Raw genomic sequence first — 22,320 nt, 5'->3', positions numbered from 1 at the left:
GGGACAGGAAAAAAAAAAAGAAAGATGATTTAGGGACATCTCACTGGTCAGTGAACGTTGTGCTGTGTAGATGCACATTTTGATTTTCCTCGTAAGACAAAGCTTTACAGTTTCCAAACTGACGTCACTACTGTTTATTGTTGTGTCTGAATAACAAGAGACTACAACAAATAAATCAGCCGTACCTCGGACAAGATCTTTGGATTTAATGTTGTTCATTACATGCGTACTGGGGATGCATATCTTGGCAGGCATGCACTTTTCATGCATATACCATTTGACACCTCAGTCTTTTCATGAATCATTTTTACCTGAAAAAGAAAAAAAATATGTAAGCCCACAAAGAGGAATAGGCCTGTATGAGTTAATAAGCCTAAAACGATTGTATACCTGTTAACCTTTGAAATGCATAGATGATCTTTTCTAAAATAAAAAAGAAAACGTCAGTATATAGCTGACCAAACCTAAAAAGTAAAACAGTTATGATATGGTTGTAGAGAAAGAGTTAATAACTGAATATAATCATTCAAAATTAGCCAATAAATACATTTCAATAAAACAACAACAACATTTGTTCTTTGATCCAAAGCAACTTAAAATGGAAGAATAACTAATGAGCATCAAAGCAGCACAGATTAATTGACATAAAAGGCAGTCAATATTTGAGGGAAAACGGTAGTTGAAAACAAATCTTGAAGTCGGTACTGTGTTTAGTTGATACATTTTTACTTTTAGTAACAATCTAAGTTTATTTATTTCATCTGTGCTGTGACCACCTGTTAGAATAATTGTATATAAATGTATCTGTGTAGCGTTATAATGCATAAAGCTGTGTGCTATGTGCATGTGTTTATAGCCACCTTTTCTGAAGTATACTGTGATTTGTAGATTTACGAGCAGCACTCGACCTGCTGAACTTTGGTGAACAGGTTCAACAGCTTAAACTTTGACTGAACCCTGACATTTATAGGATGTTTACTGAGATTGCAAGTCTGAATTCCTCATGTTGTTTCTAGTCTCTAGAGCAGTCTCAGCTGTTTTAACCAGGGACCCCTGATTTCAATAAATAGCAAGGAGAATGCTGGGACTGCAGAGTGGGTTGAAGATTTGTAAACTCCGTAGTCTCTTCCTACTCTCCTTGAGAGTAAACTAAATTAATTGTCTCTGTGCCTTCCCTCTTTCCCTGTATGATGTTTTAGGTGCTTAGACCTGACACCACCCAACACTGGTGTTTGATTCTATTAGTTATAATTCACAGACTGCAGCTAAATGGTTGAAACAAAGAGTTACATTTATAAAGCCATAGATAGAGATTCATCTACCAGTCACACTGAACCACTCTATGAAACAAATTTCACCATCATATCAAAAAGGAGTGTAAACATGCTGGTATCGGCCTATAGCTCTATTTATTGGCTACATTATCAGGAAGTTCCACTCGCAACAGGGAAAGGTGACCCTATTGTTCGTCTAACTAGGGAGATGTGAACCGAAGCTAAACAGTATACAATCGAAGCCACTGGCATAAATGTACCAGGTTGTTGCACTAATTGTTGTATTTACCAATATTCTTGGAAAGGGCTGAAGTTCTACCACATACCAAAAGGTAACTGGCTATTTCTGAGCTACCAAAGGGGGCCTTGGCTTCAGACTATAAGTTTTGTAGGTTGGACTGAAAACATTATCAGAAATGTTTTTGTCTGTGGGGCTCATTTTAGATCAGGCAAGATTCTCTATTCTTTAGTGTCAATAGCAAATTTATTATAAAATATAGACATGCAGTTCTATGCAGTTTAATTGGGATACATAGTATTAGTTTGTGGCTAATTAAACACGTATATGTTTGCTCTACATACTGTATATGCTGGCAGAGTATATATTTTGTGCCTTTTGTTTTTGTATACACTACAAAAAGCAAGAAACCAGAAGTCCCATCTACATAAAAGAGGTCTATACTATATACCAGCTATATCATTCAACATGTGACAATAAGGACCGGTATGAGAACCCCTACAGCACACAGGATGGTAAGTGTGCTCTATGCCATTTCCACACTATATATGCTTAAATAACTTTCTTTAACACTAAAGCTCAAATCTGGTGACATTATGAAGTGTGTCAAATTTAATTTTTTTTTTTTTTTTTCTCTATAAAATTTAAACGTTTATGATATTTTCACTCTTGTAATACAGCATTACAGGAAATAGCTCTAATTGTAAACTGACAGAGCAAGCCTGTATTTCACATTAAATGGTTATCAATTGTCATTGCTTTTTCATTCCAGACATGGATGATTTGAATAGATTGATTTTACAACTTTTATTTCTGAGGAGCCAGGATTAAATCGTAATGCTGAAGTTCCTGCTGTTGAGGCTCTTGCTGCTGCGGCTCCTGAAGTAAAGGTTGGATAATTAGCCTTGGCCTCTCCTATTGTATTTCAACTCACTGACTCTTATAATACCATCATATGGATCATTCAATGCTGGCTTTTGTAGAAAAAAAACAAGGTATCCAATCCAATCCAATCCACTTTATTTATATAGCACGGTTTAAATAAACACAAGGTTTCCAAAGTGCTGCACAAAAAGATAAAATAACTAAAATAAATAAAAGTAATAAAATAAAATAAAATAAAAGCACTGCCCGCACAGGATAAAAAAATGCATGTGTATACATAAAATCAACATGTGTACATAAAATCAACATGTGTACATAAAATCAACACTCTACATGGTGTTAAAAGCCAAAGAAAAGAGGTGGGTTTTAAGAAGAGTTTTAAAATGAGACAGAGAGGTGGCCTGTCTAATGTGCAGCGGCAATGCATTCCAGAGTTTTGGAGCTGCAACAGAAAACGCTCGATCCCCTCTGAGCTTAAGCCTTGCTTTAGGCACTGTCAGGAGCAGCTGATCAGCTGACCTGAGAGATCGGCTGGGAGTGTAGGGGTGCAGAAGCTCAGAGAGGTAAATTGGGGCAAGGCCATTCAAGGCTTTAAAAGTAAATAAAAGAATTTTAAAATTAATCCTAAAATGGATGGGCAGCCAGTGGAGTGAAGCTAAAACAGGTGAAATGTGCTCGTACTTGCGTGTGCCAGTTAAAAGACGTGCAGCAGCATTTTGAACAAGTTGAAGACGAGCAATTGAGGACCCAGCAATCCCCACATAAAGTGCATTACAGTAATCCAGCCGAGTGGTCACAAAGGCGTGGATTACTGTCTCAAAGTGCCGTCTCTGAAGGACTGGTTTGATCTTTGCCAGCTGCCTTAGCTGGAAAAAGCTAGATTTCATTTCAAGGTAGCTAGATAACTACAGTGAAAATGTTTGCTATCAATTTTTTATTTTAAACACTAATTTATCTTAACTTCAGGTGTCATAGGAAAAGAAAGAGGAAAGGCTAACAAGACACCAGTTCGACTCAGTCCTTGTAAAACCACAGAACAGCAAGTGCTGGAATCCAGCATTAAACCTGTTCTAATAGAGGTGTATAGACTATCGCAAAGGTTTTACTCTAAAAAGATTATCTCATCTTTAACATCTTAATTAAGTAAAAGTACCATAGAAGTAAAAGACTTCAGATTGGAGCTGGAACTAACTAACTTTTGCAACTCGCATTGATATTTATTACTTATTGGGCCTAATCTGGAAAGATCCCAAATCAAAGGGGCTAAATTGCACATACATTTTTTTTATTAATTTTTTTGCCAGTGCAATATGTGGGCATGTTGAGGGGGAAATGCTGGGCCAATGCTAAGACATGCAAACCAGTTTGGTTGTGCCCCATTACAATGACCATTTGCATGTTCTACTGGCAGTTTGAGAATTAACACAAAGAAAGAAGAGGTTCAAAGCCATGGAGATGAAGACAGTAATAACATAAATAATAACAAATACTAGTTGTTATTTATGATGCACTCTTGTCTTTGTTTGCTGATTCAAATGCCCATCACTTCACGCCTGCTTTAAAGATCAGCTCAATGCATTCTAACATGCATGTATATGTTTTCGAGAGGAGCAAACCCTCTGAAAATCAGGCAATAATTGATTATTATTGCTTCCTCACAGCTGGAGTTAACTATGCCTTCCATGCTGAGGAGTTACAGGGATAGACTGGATTTAAAGTGAAATGGGTGAAATCCATAAGAACAATTGGAATTAATTGCACTGATCAGGTTCCCTTTACTCTATGAGTTAAAGGAAAACTGACAGATATATTTATCATAATTAAGTTAGTAATGACAGGTTGTGTGATTTATTTAAAATCATATTCTGAACAAATTATATCACATTAATGGGCAATTATTTGTAAAAAAATAAATAAATAAATAAAAGAAAAACTAAATACAAAAAAACACTAAATTAGTTGGCGGATGGGTTCATTGAGAACAGCTTTGGGAGGCTTCAATTCCCCTGAAATAGTCCTAGGGATGGTACAAAACAATATTATCATTTAAGCATGACAATGTCTAATACCATCTTTTTTTTAGCCATCTTGTTTGTTCTTTAAATTATTTCTATGAAAGCTGGTCTCTTTAAAGTAAAAATTACATAAATAATTTGAATAATTTTCTCTTACCTTTCATCCAACAACAAAGGACTATGAGCGCTACTACAACAAAAACTACAATGGCAGCCACGCAACCATGTCCCCGTAGACATTGAGGTGGTTCCTTGGGACCTGAACACAAAAACACATATATTTAAAAAGTGGTTTAAACATAACATAGGAATAGATGTATATTAGCAGAAGTATCAGTATTGGCAAATGTTGGTTCTTTTTAAGCTTATCTGTGTCAGTTTGATAAGAGAAACTGGGCGGATATTAAAAAAGCAAACATGTATTTCCATGTATTTCAACGGGGGAAGAGATCGGGTTAATCATGTTGTATTTTTTTCTTCATGTGACATTGATTGTGGTAAAACTCAGCATTGTGGGCATTTCGCTAAAATAATGTCAGTGCTGTTATCTGCCTTTCATTATATCCAAAGGGAAGAGAAACATATTGGTAAATATCAGTTATCAACAAATCATACAGTTTAAAACATAATTTTTTAAAAACTGAGAAGTAATTAATGTTATACAATATTAAGAAAGGGAAATCAATTATACATTTTTAATGCAAAACTAAATGATCAGAAATGATAAAAAATTACTTCTTTGACAGTTATTAACGTAAATGGCCTTAAAAACCTAACCTGGTTATTATGTCTTTTTAGGCTTTGGTTTATGTTTTTCTCCTACACTTATAAAAAGCAGAAAACTCTGATTTCCAGCCAAATCTAAAAATGTTTGATCTAAATACTGTTTCATAGCAAAGATCTTTGTTATGGTGTTGTAGTGACACAGGGCCGAAAGTCCCTTGATTATGTTACTGATCTGGGAGTTGTAGCCTAGTGGTTAGGGCATAGAGCTTGGAATCCAAAGGTTCTGAGTTTGAGACCAACTCCCACAGACTGACACTCTGGCTCCCCGAGCAAAGACCCTTATCCCCACAGCGCTCCCCAGGTGCTGCACAATGGCAGCCCACTGCCCCCCAAGGGTATGGGTTAAATGCAGATAGTTCATGCTCTGTACTTGTGACAGTGTAATGACAATAAAAAGCTGGAAGGTAAAAAAATAAATAAATAAACGGCCATGGAAAACATCCAAAAGAGGCTTTTAAATTTTCAATCTTGGCTTACAGCTAACATACATGATATATGGTAACTGCCCACTTAACATACATCCTACAGTATACAGCATTTGATTGTCAGCTAACTTATTGATTTTCAAGGTTTTGACACCAGGTGGTGCTAGAGGAGCTCAGAAGAGTAAGGGAAAAGTTGTGCTTATAAGAAATGTGTAATAAGATTTTTTGTAATTATCATTAAATATATTATTTTTAAATCTGTAGTATCAACTATAACTTGTAGTAAAAAAAACATGTATTTTTAAAACCTTCTAAACATAAAAAACCCCCCAACATACTAATAGTAATAAAATACCTTTTCACTTTTGCAACAACATACTCATTTAAGTCACTTTTCAAGCTAGAAGCAGCTTAAATGATGCAGTGAATAAACCTTGTATCCAACTGACAGTGTTATTTTGACCTCTTAAAGTTAATTATTTTATTGGTACCTGCCACAGCAATGTAATTGCATGAAGGCACCTATTAACTGACTCTTTATTTCTATGTTTATTATGTTTATTCTTTTTCTGTCAACATTAATGCGGCCCGAACCATAGGACAAACCCACACAATATAGGTATCAGAACGTCCGGCTTGGTCTCAGCATGGGTGCCGGTTCTTTTATAGGTGATTAAGTTACAATACCATACATTAACCTAAAAACACAATTTAAAGCTCCATTTGTATATAAATCTTTCAAAAACTGGAAACTGTATATTGATCACTGCTACAGTTTTTCTAAAATCAGCCATCAAGTATGGCCTCAAACTCCTGTCAAATGTACTTTGCGCTTGTAAATCAGATATGTAGTTGTGATTAGGTTTGCTCACACAAAATGACAGAGAATTTCATTTTATAGATTCACATATATTTTACAAATTTGAAAGATATACAGAGATTAAATTAAGCCAAATCAAAGAAGAGGAATGGCTCTCACTCACGTTAAAACCATTTTTTGAATAACATTTATGGTTTTTGTAGGGCAGTAATTTGTGCAGAGGGGTTTTTACCCACCTGTTAACATACATCCCTACGAGAGATGAGCACAAACACAGGTATGACAAACTATATTTACATTATTCTAAATATTTTTCTATAGACATACAGGTATCAAATGAAGTAAAATTGAGGACATTCTTGGTTTTTGCAAAGCACTGATTTGTTTGGAGGGGTTTTAGAGTATCTGATCGGTCATCTCTAACATGGAACTCAATGTAATCTAACCACACAAGGATTTTTGAAAAACTTTTTGATTTGTTGTTCCCATTATGCTTGTGAATGAGCTACAGATATGAAATTAACCACAATCGAAGACAATGGATAGCTGTCACACTGACTGATTTTTTTTTAACACCATTTTTGAATGTTCAAAAGCCTACAGACTTAGGGGACCAAAGTGACTGCACTTTATCCTCTGTTATGCTGCTTTCACACCGGGCACATTCTTGGCATTAAAGCATCTGATTTACATGCATAGTCTACGGGAGACAGCGTTTAGGGGTCCAGCGGAGCATTCGAGCATTGGGAGGGGCGTATTTCAAGAGTTCTGGCGCCCAACCTTATAACCATGGAATTCACTAAATTGAACTTTTGCCGCTGGACACAGGAACATCAATCAATCAGAAAAGCTGATCCAGAGGTTTTTTTTTTGGGAGACAGACAACACCTGCAAGCTGTCATCGCTTCTGCAGAATTCTGTATATGAAAGATAAGTTCAATTCCAAAGGTTAAATAATAAAAGCCCGAAGAATGGATTGCTGTTGTCCATGAAAACTTTTCAATTGTATATTCCGGTACTTGCAGCTTTTGACTACAAACCTTAAAAACTCTATTAACTTTCAGCCACTATGAATGGCAGAGTGAAATCCTCAACAGGCTGGCAGTTGCAGAGAGCTCCCAGCTGGGATTTCCAGCACTGCATCCCGGTGGTATGCTGGAGATGTGGCACTCCGAACAAGAACTGCATAATTTAGTATGGTCATAATCCTGATGAACTTACTACACCCGAGGTTACTCTATGTCAGGAGGTACGTATAACGCTTAAAAACATGTTAAAATAATTTTTCCAACTCATAAAGTTAACTATGAGTTGGAAACTTTATGAGTTGGAAAAGCATGAAGCTACAGAACAGAGCATATAAACAGCGCCAAGCAGCCAGAGCAATCAACTATCAAAGCAACTTCACCACAGTTTGACAGCATCTGACCTAGCATTCAGATTTCCTGTTTGAGCATTTTTAATGCCTGTAACACCTTTGGTGTGAATGAGCATTAGAGTTCCGCTCGTTTTGATGTCATCAACAAGGGGAGCCGGGACCTTTGAAGTCAGTTTAAGCTGTTCTCTATTCATCAATAGCGCTGCAGCTGATCCTACCTAAAGTAAATGGAGGAATCTACTATATTCTGACACCTGTATGAGTTTACACCATGGCAGTTGACGCAGAATGGTTGCCAATTTAATAAAGCATCTCTTAGCCCCCGTCCACACGAAGTCAAAACGAACACGAAACGCTGATATTTTCCAAAACGTTTGCCGTAAAGACGGAGACGTAAAATAAATGTGATCGTCCACACTTATGCATGAAAACGCTGCAAAATGTATGCCAGGCCTGTAAGTGGCGCTGTGGTGCCAAAGCAAAAATAAGCGACGAAATGTTGGGCATGGCACTAATATTTATACATGGTTGCCCTGCGGGTCCATTTTCGTGGTTAAGTCAAATTCAGGTGCTGAACTATGTCGTCGATATTGCTCTGTTCTTCCTGGAGATATTCCAGAAGAAGAAGATTCTGTTGTAAGCCCGACAGCAGGGTGAGTAGCATGAGCAGCAACGGCGCCATTGTTGTTGTGATACTGTGTCGCGCATGCGTGTTTAGAGGCGACGCTATGACGCATGCGTGTAAAAAAAAAAAAAATGCGGTTAGAGCTTAAAGATGGAAACGCAAAAACGGCGTTTCGAAATCTTCCCACTCTGAAGGCTGAATAAAAAAAAGATCGTTTACAGACCCCCGAAACGCCGACTTCGTGTGGATGAGAGGCTGGTTGGTGAAAAATTTGTGCGTTTAGGCCAGGGTTCGTCTTCTTGTGGACGGGGCCTCAATCTAATTGTTGGGAAGAGACTTTTACAGTAACTCTCCAGGGACTCTAAGAAACAAAAGCCTCACATTATAGACATATTAATTGCACCATGTGGCTCATCATTATGACCCAAACTTAACCAGCTTTTTTATTCAGACTAAAGAAGTATTTTCAAAACACACCCCACTGCAAATTTCCCAATAAATATTTCCCATTTCTATTGTAATAAATCTGCTTTTGACCTAATAACATGGAGAGAGAGTGATTCAACAATTTGAGATGAATTCCATATCACTGTCTGACCTTTTCCTTCACAACACACTTTTGTGCACATTTAAAAATAAAGCTCTCCCAATTATGCTGTAATGGAGCATCTACTAACCTAATATAAAGAAAAATAGATTAAACCATCGTAAATAGATTCCCTTATGTTAAAGACACAGCTCTGATTGTCCTTCAAAATAAGACACAAGATACTCTACAAAATAAAAGCCTGAATAGTATAATCACCAATTTATTGTTTTATAGGGAGCTTTATTATGAACCTAGTCGCCACTAGGTCTGGCCACGTCAGTCAGCAGTAGGTTTGGAGATGCCAGTCGCCAACAGCTGTTTGACGTTGGTCGCCTCTAGGTATGGTGACTCAAGTGGCCATCAAGCCTGAACAACCAAGTTTCCTCCTGGCATGGTAACGTATGTCATCACATGGTTTCATGCTATTACCCGATCTCAGGTTAACTCAACTAACCACATGACATCTTTGGTGCCACCCTGGCTTTGCCACAAAACCAAGTGGCAGGCACCACCAAAATTGCCTTGGGGAATTTTCTAGTTATTTGATGTTGTGTCAGTGAAAGATTGGTGGAGTTGGGTAGCAACTACTTTTATGACTTAAGTCACCATGTTTGAAGTAGCTTTACTGTATTTATCCATATTATCACTTTATTAAAGATACAAGTATAAAAAATGTGACTAATATAATTGGAAAGTATATATACTTTTAGCTGAATAAAATCTCAGGCTACTCTATCCAACATGACCCACTTCATTGAACAAAATTAGTAATCGCTACATAAGGTTTACTTTGAAAAATAGATTTAAAGTTTTTCGTCTGCAAGAATGTTTCTTTTATATTTGTCTATTTCATTTGGTGCACAATGTATATTCTTTTCTGCTTGACTGCATAATTTCAAATAATACATCTGATGATATGATCCGTTACTTGGTGCTTAAGAAGCCCTTTAACTCTTCAAGTTTTGCTCTCCCTTTATTTTAAGTTTTTTTCAAAGAACACAATGTGTGCATATATCCACTAGTATGTTGTGTGTTTCCATACATTGTGCAAATAATGTTGCCTGCTCTGACCAAAAATCAGGTTTCTTTCTTTTATGTTTAAAAAGTGTGTTATTCAATGGGAATATAATAGACTGTCAAAACAAATGTAGTTGTTACTCGTATGCTTAACAAGCATAATCACATCTAAATTGAAACAAAGTAAGAAGGAACTATTGTAAAAGTTAAATTTTCTATACATATTTTGTATCCTTTTCTGTATTTTTACAAAGGAGGATCCTCAGCCAGAAGCTAAAGGTGTTTGGGGTGCTGCAGCATGAGAAGTTTGGGAACTCTTGTCCCAACATAAACACTCACCGTTACAATTTGATTGCCAAACAGCTGTTTTGTTCTCCTCTTTTCTCCTGGCAGTGCAGGTGACATTTACAAAGCTTGACGATAATACTACAAGCTCTGACGCACCAGTTTGGGAACTGCTCCAATGACGACGTGAAGGTTTAACATCCCAGGTGAAATCAACACCAACATCTGGAGAAGAACACTTGAGGGCGAAAGTACAGCCTTCTGTTGTTGCTGGAAAATGGATCTTGGTGATATTTGGTTGCTGAAGGTGTTCTGCAATTATTAATTAAAAGATTGATTTTTTTTAACCTGAACCTATTATCATAACAAAACAAAAATCACATTAATATGTGAAATAATGCAGTAATTATAAGAAAGTTTACAAGGAATCTTAGGATGATGTTTAGAAAAATATAAATATGACAAATTAAAATAGGCCAAAAAAGGCGAAACTGTTTTCCCTCAACAATTACCTTTCACAGTTAGAATAATCTTGTTGACTTTGTCCACATTGTTTTTATTGACGAGATCTACAGTGTAAGTCATGGCATCTCTTTGGGTCAGGTTAGAAATGGTTAAATCGCCTGTCAAGAGACAAAACATTGTAAACAGGAATGAACATTTCTTTGCATTGTGTCAAAATATAATTTCCATTTTACCTGAGATGCTATTAAGAGTAAGCCTCCCTTTGTATTCTGCACGACGTTCAGTATTTATTTTGCCGTTGTCAAAGGTGGCAATCCAGGTGTTGTTCGTGAATATTGACCAGTCAACTTTGGATAAAACCCAGGATGGGTCGGCTTTTGATGGCAATGTAACACTCTCACCTATGTACCCTGAGATTTGGATTTCCTCAACCATCACCCCTGGAGGAATAGATAAAAAATTATCAGTGAAGAAGCTGCATGTGCTTTACTTTTTACTTGGCAAACAATAAAAAGCAATGTTTTAAAAGCTTTTCTAAATACAAACATTCTTAATGGATCATTTCCTTGACAATACAGTCTCACTATTAAGTCTTCAATATTAATTCTTGGCAAAGTCCCCTCTGGTCATTTATTGATGCACAGCGTGCACGACAGATAGTGGCAGGAAAGATGGAATGAAAGATTTTCAATGAACTGTAAAGTAAAACTTCCTACTAACCCAAATCTCTAAGCCTGAAGAAACACTAGTACACATGTTACCATAGCCTTCTAAAGCTGCCAAACCAACATTGTAGGCAAAAAAAAAAAGTATTTGTTCTTGGACATGTGATAAAATGTCTACAATCTGCCATTTTCCCTTCCTGTCAATATATGACAAGAGGCCAAGTGTCAGTAGTTGGTATTTTACGAGTTGCTAGTGAGGATGTGTTGGTTAAGAACATGAAAACAATGCAGGCCATTTCGTCTGCATATCTCAGAATTTTTTTTAAACAGAAAAGAGCAATTGGTGAAACAGTATTTATGAAGTTGGTGTATAATTAGTAATTTCATCAATTCCAATTTGAATCATTTTAAAGCAAAAACATTATCTTTGGTATCACCTTCCCAGGGACAAACCAAAGTAAACAACATAATCTCTATCCACAAGGAAACAAATCAAACCTATCTATACATTATTCTAAGGGACACATTTCTTAACTTAAAAATCACTCCTTGGTCTTTATTCAAACATCCCTCAGTTTCTGTATTCGTTAAAAAAGCTTTTCTATTTCATCCAACAAATGAGCAACACCCACTCTTCAGACACTTGGTTAGGCACATGGGACGCAACTAAATTCTTTTTGGAAAAGATTTAACTAAGTATTGGGTACATTTCCCACCGAATTTGATTTACGTCGACATTATATTTTATCAATCACAGTGTTGATGCAGACTTGCATATTTTATCATTTTTATCCACTTGAACAGAGTCTTTTGGTGGTAGATGCTCACATAGAACACATATTGCATTAATTAACATGTTAAATGTCACAGAGTTTAGAAAGAACACAAGAGGAAGAAAGGGAAGAAGAAAGTAAGCAGTTATATCATAAATGAAATATGACTAATATTTTTTAATGTGCAGCTCTGCTCCAGTAGGAAGAGATTTGGGAACTTTGTTTGACATTGGAGTACAGTGCACTCACAAACATGATCAACAATAATTCTGATGTAATCAGAGCTTTGTATATGATACATTAACCTGCTGGAGGCAACCATCAAAATATGGGTGTATGAGGGCCTTTAAGACATGTACTTGCTTAGCAAAAATCCTCAGGTAGTCTGAGGTGTTTACACAAGCTAAGGATATACATGTGCTAAAAAAAAAAATCTTTCACACCATTATACTATCCCCATCAGCCGAAATCATTAGTACAAAGATGGTTGGATCCATCATAATGCCTTGATTAGGTTTGTACCAAATTCCGACCCGGAATTACGTATTTGAAATCAATATTCTTTGGGCAAATTATTTGTCATATATGTTCTTATGCCTAACTTTTTGGAGCCTATTTATATCAAAGCGTTACATTCCACCATCCTTTATACAATAAAAATTGTAATATGTTCAATGTTATTCAATATATCATTAATAATATTTGAATAATATTAATATAATATTAATTAGCAAATTTATAATATAATAATATAATATAATTAGTGTTGTATCGATACCGATACTGCACTAAAATGGTGGTATCTGCGAGTACCAACAAATGAGGCACCCATACCATTTTGAGAGCCAAAAGTTTATTCAACTATTGTCACCCATTCCAGGTAGGCAATAAAAAGTTCTACTTGATTCACTTTGTATTAGTCTTTTTCCTGCTTCACAAAGGTAGGCAGCAGGTTGACAAAGCCATGATGGCAATTATTTTACATCCAGGTAGTATGCAGTTCTTCATATACACACACACATCAATTTCAAGCAGATGGTATCGGTATGGTATCAGTAGCGGCCGATACTGCATAGCCAGGTATCGGGTATCGGTACCGGGCCCAAAACATGGCATTGGTGCAACACTAAATATAATAATATAATACCATATTATTAATATATTCAATGTTAAACAGAGTCTAAAGAACATTGTTTATCCATAAAAGAAACTTATAAAGAGCAGAGATGGATAATCCAAGTTCAGAAAGTAAAAAGCTTCTACAGAGATTACTTTTAACATTTGCATTTCCGGCTCTCAGGCCTAGGCCTTATCAGCTGGTTAAGTGAACATAATGAAGAACAATAAGGCTGGGTTTTTACTTTCTGGACCTCGATTATCAGCCTTTCCTAAAGAGAAAAGTTGTCACAATTAAGTGCAGAGTTATATTTAGTTAACACCAAGGCAGTCAAAGGGAGAAATCCCAGCCATGAAATTATCTATCTAGCCATACCAGGAACCACCAAAACTACCACAACCAAGAGGAGACTTAGCAAGCAGGAATCTTGCTCTTTAACTGGAATCCACGTCTCTCTGCTATAAATAGAGGATTTGTATTTGTTGGACCAGAGAGGTTTGCTTTTTGGCTCATCTTAGCATTGATATCTGTCATGCCCATACATGCAAAATAACACCACTATACTTAAACATCTTTACTAAACCAGAATTTCAGTACCAGATGTGGTCAAGTTGATTTTTTTACTAGCCTGTTGACTCATGAAGCTTAAGCAAAAATTCAATTTGGAAGAGGGTAAGGGATTGCAGAGTGCTAATTAGTTCTCGCAATGAGCTGGTTTTCCTTATATAGAAATATTTTTGAAGAATATGATTGTGCTACCTGTATCAATAAATGTAATTCTTTTTTATTTGTAGCTTTTTACTGTGTGACTCTCTCCAGGTTAAATTGGCTGCAAACTGGCAATAATTATGGGCTATAATTTGCAGGTTTCGCACAACTGTGTCTTGGATTGCGACAGATATTCCTCACAGACATGTGTTTTTAATATGCTACCTGACCTTTTAACCATAACAAAGCAAATTCAAGACCAACCAAGACCAAGACGATGACGATGGTTCAATAGTCACAACATGCCACTTTTTTAAAGCCAGATCATGGGGTAGCATTAGGCTTTCCTGTACAACATTAGTAGTTTTGATATAGAATTTTACACATCTGTTGTGTTAGTTTTCAATGTTCTATTCACTCGAATTAGATTATTTAGCAAAACTAATAATGGTGGTTCAATCAAAAATAAAAACAGCAAAAAGAAGGTGATGCTGTAATAACCTTTAGGCAGTGTTGTTTTTCTGTTCCATCATTTCAGACCTAATAGAAGACTTTGAGAGATCCTACTAATATAACTTAATGAAAATCTAGTTTGCCACTTTGTAACACTAGCATAGGTAACAATAGTATGTCTGCAGGAATATTCTTTATGGAACTACTGTATATATATTAATTTCATTCCATCATGAAACTCAGTGGCCATAATCTCATATTCATGTTTCCATGGAGTGCCAAAAGTGAGAAAAAGCTATTGGTTTATAGCTGTGCAAACTAAGATTTTGTTCTCTGAAAGCAGTATAAACTCTAATTAGAAATACATTAATAAATGTAAATATTTCAACTGCTAAAAATCGTTTTATTGATTCCCACTTGCACAATGTGCCGTTCATTTCATCAGATTGTGTTATTGTCAACATATATAAACATTGAAATAGAAAACAAATTTAAAATATAATTAAATGCATCCAGATGTAGCTTGTTTAATATAATTGTGATTGTGCTTAAAGTTTTTGGCATGATCTTGGCACTCATCCCTGGCATCCCTGGTTTCTCATTGCTGTTCATCTCATCCACCTGCTCCTGCCTCTATTTAAGCTGTTTTCCCCCCTCGGACATAACTCTAAAACCAAAGATTCCGGCATCTTTCGAGTCACAGATTCGACGTGTTGTCAATAAACACTTTTGTAGATAACCTCAGTCTGTCTGCCTAAAATTCTGGGTCCAAAGTTCTGACAGTATTAGCTTGGTTATTTTTTAAATGTTTCACAGGTCAAACTGTCAAAGCCAAAAACATTTAAAGCTGTATTGCAACTAGTGTAAGTGCTGATTTTGTAAAAAAAAAAAAAAAAAAAAACTTCTATGACAATACTTGTTTAGAATTTCAGAATTGCATACTCTGCCCATGACACGGTTGTGTTTTGTCTCTGGAAATTAAAGACAGCTGAAAACAAACGGACCTGTTGAGACATCGTCCAATTCAGAGTTTGAGTACTTAACAGGTTGTGAGTATGACTTCAAATTAGGTCTTTAGGGTTCAGGTTGGCATGGTTAAATATTTCCAAGAAGTTTTGAATATATGAGTAGTTACCGGGCCTTTGCTAAATAATTTAATTCAGTTTTTCACAGTTTTTCATGCTACATTCAAAGGCCTCAATTAATTTCAATTTCATAATCTCAGTATAAACTCAGCTATACTGTAAAACAGCAGTCCCCAACCACCGGTCCGCGGGTCATTTGGTACCGGGTCGCACAGGAAAAAAGTGTATATATATATATAATTTATTGACGATCAGAGTCTGAGTGATGTTTTTTTTATAAAAAATTGCGGTATTCTCTACCAATTACATCAGTCGGTGCATCTGTGCCTCTTGACACAGGTTAATTCAGTTCATGCCTCATCCTATCTATAACATCCTATCTTTGTGAAGAGAGATTTTCTGCGGTTACAGCGACCAAAACAAAGCTACGGAACAGACTGGACATCAGGAGCACACTTCGTCTGTCATTTTCTCCGATTACACCTAGATGGGACCGGCTTGTTGTTTTATTTTTATGCTGTTTTTATTTGATTTTATGCCCCCCCCCCGGCCGGTCCGTGAAAATATTGTCTGACATATAGCGGCCCATGGTGCAAAAACGGTTGGGGACCGCTGCTGTAAAAGACTCAGAGGCTTTCACCGAACATTGGTTTGCACAGCAATCTGAAAAAAAACAACAAGAACTAGCACTCCACCTGAACTGACACAATCTAATATAATCTCTTACTATAAATCCAAACTTTAAACAAGTGGAAACAGGAGAGCAGATGTTGTGACAAATCTATGAGAAGCCACAAGTCAGAAGCCATGTGTTAGACGGAACAAATATGCGGAGCATGAGGATGTGGTCAGGTTATTCAGTTAGGCAGTTGTTTATTTGTAAAGCACTCTCCCAATCAACAATAAATAGGACTGAAGTGTTGAACAAAGTCAATATATAACAAAAAACACAGAGGGTGAGAAAATAAAAAAAATCTGGTTAAAAACTGTTGAACGGAATACTGTGGTTGGCAAAAACTGTGGTTGAGGCTGCCTCAATTGGACTGAACCATGTGCTTCACTTCCCTTTAGCCTCATTGTTGCCAACTCCTCAGCAAGAAGCGCTCCTATTGGCTGTCCTTAAAGGTGCTAGATGATGTCATTGTTGAATTTGCCTATTTAATGTCATTCAGCTGCCAGTGGAGATTCAATTCCATTTTTTTTGGGATGTCTATCAAAGCAGGGCACATAGATATTAGGATAGTTGGAAGGGAAAAGTTGTGGATTGTAAGAGTAATAACCAGTGTAGAAATAAGTAAAAAAAAATAAAAATAAAAATAAAAAAGAACTCAGCTATTTAGTTCCAAACTCCATTCTGGTTAGAAAAGTATTTTCAAAAATCCCAGCTTGCAGTATAGTGCTGGATTAGCAGCAGCTTTACACATGCTGTATTTGAAGTGGAAAGGTTATCTCTCTGCTGCTGCAGCATGCATGCAGCCTGTCTTGTATGAACAACAGCAGAAAGTGAAAAGGACAGAGTGCAGGAAGCAAGCTATAGGATCCACTCGCTAATTGCTCAGGGGGACAGAGTTCAGTGATTTTATGTGTTGTCTCTAAAGTCTTCATTAACACAGAAGAAAGTTGTTAGATTTGGCGCTAGGGGCTTTTTTGCAATAGATATGTCTTGGAGTAACTAAAAGTAGTGAAAAGACCAATAAGTTGGCAGCACTGTTTAGCTTTAATTTCAAAATCAATATTCACTTATAAATCACCAATATAGTGGATGTCAATTTCAGTGTCAAGGTGCAGTCACAGAAAATGATTGGTCCCCAAAAAGTTGCCACCTTGAACAAAGTGTGACTGCCTGACCTGAAGGAGCTGATGAGAATCCAATCTAATCCATTTTATTCATACAGCACATTAAACAAAAAATGTTTCCAATGTGCTGTTCAGAAAAACAAACAAACAGAACTCAACACACACAAAAAATCAGTAAGTTTGAAATGAGTAAATAAATAAAAAGGACACAGATGACCACACAATTATGCCGTGTACAAAAAGTGGGCCTTAAGATGAGACTTAAAACACTCCACTGTGGAGGCTGTTCATATATGGAGGGGCAAAGTGTTCCAAAGTCTGGGGCCAACTACAGAAAAGGCTCTGTCCCCTCTGCCTTGTCTTAGGCACTGTTAGCTAAAGATGGCCCCTTAGACCTCAGAGAACTTGCTGGAGATTAAATCTAGAGGAGTTGGTAATGTAGTGAGGAGCCATCCCATTCAGAGCTCTAAACACAAACAATGAAATCTTAAAATTAATTCTAAAACAAACAGTGCAGAGACGCAAGAATTGGTGCATTGTGTTGATGTTTTCTGGTCCCCCTTAAAAGACGAGCTGCTGCATTTTGGATCAACTGCAGACGGGAGAGGGCCTGTTGGCTAACCTGAATAAAGTGCATTGCAGTAGTCTAGACGGCTAGAAATAAAAGAGTGCAAAACCTGCTCAAAGAGGTTAAAAGATAAAAATGGTTTTACCTTAGATAAAAGACAGAGATGATAATAAGACAATTCTAAAACGCTGCTTACTTTTTTGTTCAGTTTAAAGTCACTGTCTATAGTGACACCAAGGCTGGTTACTTTGGAAAGTACAAAATCCTTGAAAGATCCCAAGTCAGAGATGGCATTACCGAACACCATCACCACTGTTATGCTCTCATTTGGTTTTAAAAAAAAAATGGTTTGATAACCAAGCCTTAACATCAGCCAGAGTGTCAAGTAGGGGTTTCATGGGGCAGTGGCTGTTTTTATCAATTGGCAAATAAATTTGACAATCATCTGCATAGAATGGGTACTCTATACCATATTTAGTAAAACTCTCATTGAGAGGGAAGTGCTAAAGCACAAACAATAAAGGTTCCAGGATAGAACCCTGACGTACTCTACAATAAAGTGGGGCAGATGGCTACGTGGTGTCCCCCGCCCTGACAAAGAAAGACCTCTTTGACAGGTAGGATCTAAACCACGGCAGAGCAGTCCCCCTAACACCCACCCAGTCCCTCAGGAGGTCTAGGAGGTCTTAAAAAAATGTGTAGACCGACACAATTCCGACCAACCCAACACAGTCCAACTTTCAACACCAATTTCTGGACTAAATCAACACTATGAATGACCAACCAGATTTAGCCTAAAAACCAACATCTACATGGCACCTGGTGTTGTGGGAGGACCCACTGGGCAAAAATTGGTTTAAAAGACATTAAAACAAGGACATGATTTACTTCCAAACAATGTTTACATTGGGTTGAAAAGCAAAAAAGGGAAAAGCTGTAATTTTCAGATTGTTGAGAAGACTTTGAAAACTGGGTTTGAAACTAAGCACCAAAAAACAAGCTCTATTATCAATTATTTATAACCAGCATTGATACTGGAAGCAGCCCAGCTTCTCCAAACGAGCCTAGATTCGTACTCGTACTCGTCGTCTCCCGCTTTATCCGGAACCGGGTCGCGGCGGCAGCAGACTAAGCAGAGACTCCCAGACTTCCCTCTCCGCTGACACCTCCTCCAGCTCTGTTGGGGAAAGCCCTAGGCGCTCCCAGGCCAGCCGAGAGACATAGTCTCTCCAGCGTGTCCTGGGTCGTCCCCTGGGCCTCCTCCCGGTGGGACATGGCTGAAACACCTCCCGGGGGAGGCGTCCAGGGGGCATCCGAAGAAGATGTCCTCAACTGACTCCTCTCGATGTGGAGGAGAACCGGCTCTACACTGAGCCTCTCCCGAATGACAAAGCTCCTCACCCTATCTCTAAGGGAGAGCCCAGCCACCCTGTGGAGAAAGCCCATTTCAGCGGCTTGTATCCGGGATCTCTTTCTTTCGGTCATGATCCAAATTTCATGACCATAGGTGAGGGTAGGAATGTAAGACCGACCGGTAAATTGAGAGCTTTGCCTTTTCGCTCAGCTCTCTCTTCGCCACCACAGACCGGTGCAGCGTCCGCATTATTGCAGCAGCCGCACCGATCCGTCTATCAATCTGCCGCTCCATTCTTCCCTCACTCGTGAACAGGACCTCAAGATACTTGAACTCCTCCACTTGAGGCAGGGACTCTCCTCCAACCTGAAGGGGACAAGCCACATTTTTCCGGTCGAGAACCATGGCCTCGGACTTGGAGGAGCTGATTCTCATCCCAGCCGCTTCACACTCGGCTGTGAACCACCCCGGCGCACGCTGTAGGTCTTGGCAGGAGGGAGCCAGCAGAACTACGTCATCTGCAAAAAGCACTATTCACTATTTCCCAAACCAGACCCCCTCCGGTCCTTGGCTGCGCCTTGAAATCCTGTCCATAAAAGTTATGAACAGGACCGGTGACAGAGGGCAGCCCTGTCGGAGTCCAACATGCACCGGGAACAGGTCCGACTTAATGCGGCATGCGAACCAGACTCTGCTCCGCTTGTACAGAGAAGATGGATGGCCCCCTAATAAGGGCGCCCCCAACTCCAGCCTAAACTCCAATGATGGCCGACTCCTCTCCAGCACCTGGCATAGCCTTTCCGGGAGGCTGAGAATGGATTCCCCGTAGTGAACAACCTCGGTCCCCTCGGAGAACACCACCCAGTCTGCAATCCAGGAACTGTCCCGACTCCACGCGAGTTGAAGAGATGTGTCACCAGACAGCCCACAACATCCAGAGCTTGAAGATACTCAGGACGGATCACTTCCACCAACTTGCCGAAGCCTTGCCACCGTGGAGTATTGACCACCTCCTGATGAACATTTGGCCTGTAGTGATGGACAATCCAGCCCTCTAAGCACCCAGCTTCTTCTCCCCACGGGAAGGCGTGTGGTCCTGGTGAGGAGATCTCAAAGTATCCTTCCAGACAAGACATCTAATATCCTCGCTCAATATGTGTCAGCATGTCTGCCTAGCTCAATAACATCGAAAAACAGAATGTAGAAGCACTTTTCCCTCGTAGGCTAGAACACGACGGTTGAGATGATGATCACATCAAAAGGCAATTCCACGAGGTATTGATGTTGAAAGGGCGAATAAAAAGGTATGCCACACTTTTCAGATTTTTTGTTTGTCTAAATGACTCCCAAATTGTGTATTATTTCCCCTTCCACTTTTTAATGGGTTTTGAATGTGATTGTTAAATCGGATGTTTAGTGACAAATGACCTTAATCAAAAAATATTTAAAAGAACAAAACATTATGAGAGCATTTTTTCAATTCCAAAAATCTTAGCATTTATCAATAATGATTTGGACCAGCATTGAAGTTAAAAATAACAACAACAAAAAAAAAACAACACTTTTTCACCCACAGAGAAAATGAAGAACAGTATCATGGTTGAAAGAGAATTAGACACTGACACATGATTTTAAGATACGACTAACATGGAAAACAAGAGATAAATCATATTATATGAACATTTTTTCTCTTTTTTAATCGGCAAATTATTTCCTCTATTTCAAAAAGGCAGTCATACTACACTTATGAAAATATCAAAGCAAGTAAGCCCAGACATCACGAGATTTAAGGTTAGCTTCACAATTCAACTTCCGTATGTCTAACCTTTTTATTCTGAATCATTATTAAATATTTCTTTGACATATATTTGAGAAATGACATTTAAAAAAACCTGTTAAGCCTACCTACCTTGAAATGTCAGAAAAAAGAAGATAAAGAATCTCATTTCTGTGCCGTATAACCGATCGCTTATAGGAAGAACGAAGTTTCCCTGTTCAACTTCCTTTATATTACATATGCATAGCAACGACTTCCCCAGACGAAAACCGTCCCTTTGCGTTTCACACATTTAACATTTTAAACTTCCTTTTATCAGGACTATTTTTGTAATTCTTTGAAATGTGTCACACTCATGTCACCACTTGTCACAAGATTGTCTTTCTAATAAAACATCTACCGGTATTAAAAACTGTTAACATCAACTAGACACTAATACTAACCTAAGGTATAAAAGTAAACACACTTGGTTTCATCAGAAATCTTCCTCAGGAGGGTGTGAATTAGTGTTTGTGGGGTAAATTAAGTTGTTTGGAGCTTTAGGCTTGCAGTTACCTTAACTGGTAACTTCTGATTACCCAGACTCTAAAACAACGATAACTTAGTTTATTATGTATAATATATATCAAACTGCTTTGTAGGGTTTAAGCACCATAAATGTAGTGTACATCTTATTTACCAATATAGCTTTATATTGAAAAAAAAAGTTCAAAGATGGATCATTGCCTGGTTGTTTAACCCTAATAACAGTGATATTTAAAATGAGTTACTTTTTAGAACTCTTGAAATTACTTCAGTATATTTTAAAACTGAAGAAAGGTTAAGTTCTGCCTCATGTGATACCATCAATACTGAGAGCCCCACCTACACACTTCCTCTTCTCTTACTTCTCCAAAATGTTTTCAAAGCTGTTAGTTTCAGAATAACTTATGTTGTCAACAGAGTGGAAAACCAGGTCTAAAAAGGTTTAACCCTAGAACTTCTTAAGAAATTGCAATGCAGTATTAAGTTGCATTATCTTGGTAAAGAAGCACCATCTAAGAAACTATCTTTATATTCAGTGCTTCACAGATAATTTAAGATGAATCATTAGTTTCCTTGTTTAACTTCCTTTGTGACAGCTTCCTGCCACATGGTGGAAGGTTGGTTTGCGCAAAGAAATGAGGATAAATGAACTACTATCTTCGGTGCTGCTGCTTTGAATAAATAAAGGCAGTCACA

The 22,320-nt window shown here is 37.7% G+C and overlaps 1 protein-coding gene across 2 annotated transcripts; it reads right to left on the bottom strand.

The window, feature by feature from the left end:
* Positions 1-31: 31 nt before the first annotated feature.
* si:cabz01074946.1 (CD48 antigen) lies at positions 32-21,323 on the bottom strand. Of its 2 annotated transcripts, XM_038292568.1 has the most exons (7): positions 21,232-21,323; positions 11,036-11,242; positions 10,850-10,960; positions 10,392-10,649; positions 4,570-4,671; positions 391-423; positions 32-311 (listed from the first exon to the last, which is right to left on the bottom strand). In XM_038292568.1, exons 1-7 carry the CDS (start codon positions 21,266-21,268, stop codon positions 295-297), a joined length of 765 nt encoding a protein of 254 aa, XP_038148496.1. In that variant the 5' UTR covers positions 21,269-21,323; the 3' UTR covers positions 32-294. The 2 variants fall into 2 exon arrangements, with proteins under 2 accessions (XP_038148496.1, XP_038148502.1); XM_038292574.1 differs by lacking the exon at positions 391-423.
* Positions 21,324-22,320: the final 997 nt, after the last annotated feature.

This window comes from Cyprinodon tularosa, unplaced genomic scaffold (genome assembly GCF_016077235.1).
Source record: "Cyprinodon tularosa strain WSP-4 unplaced genomic scaffold, ASM1607723v1 ctg1089, whole genome shotgun sequence".
Taxonomy (NCBI): Eukaryota; Metazoa; Chordata; class Actinopteri; order Cyprinodontiformes; family Cyprinodontidae; genus Cyprinodon; species Cyprinodon tularosa.
This window is presented reverse-complemented; position numbering and strand designations above follow the sequence as displayed.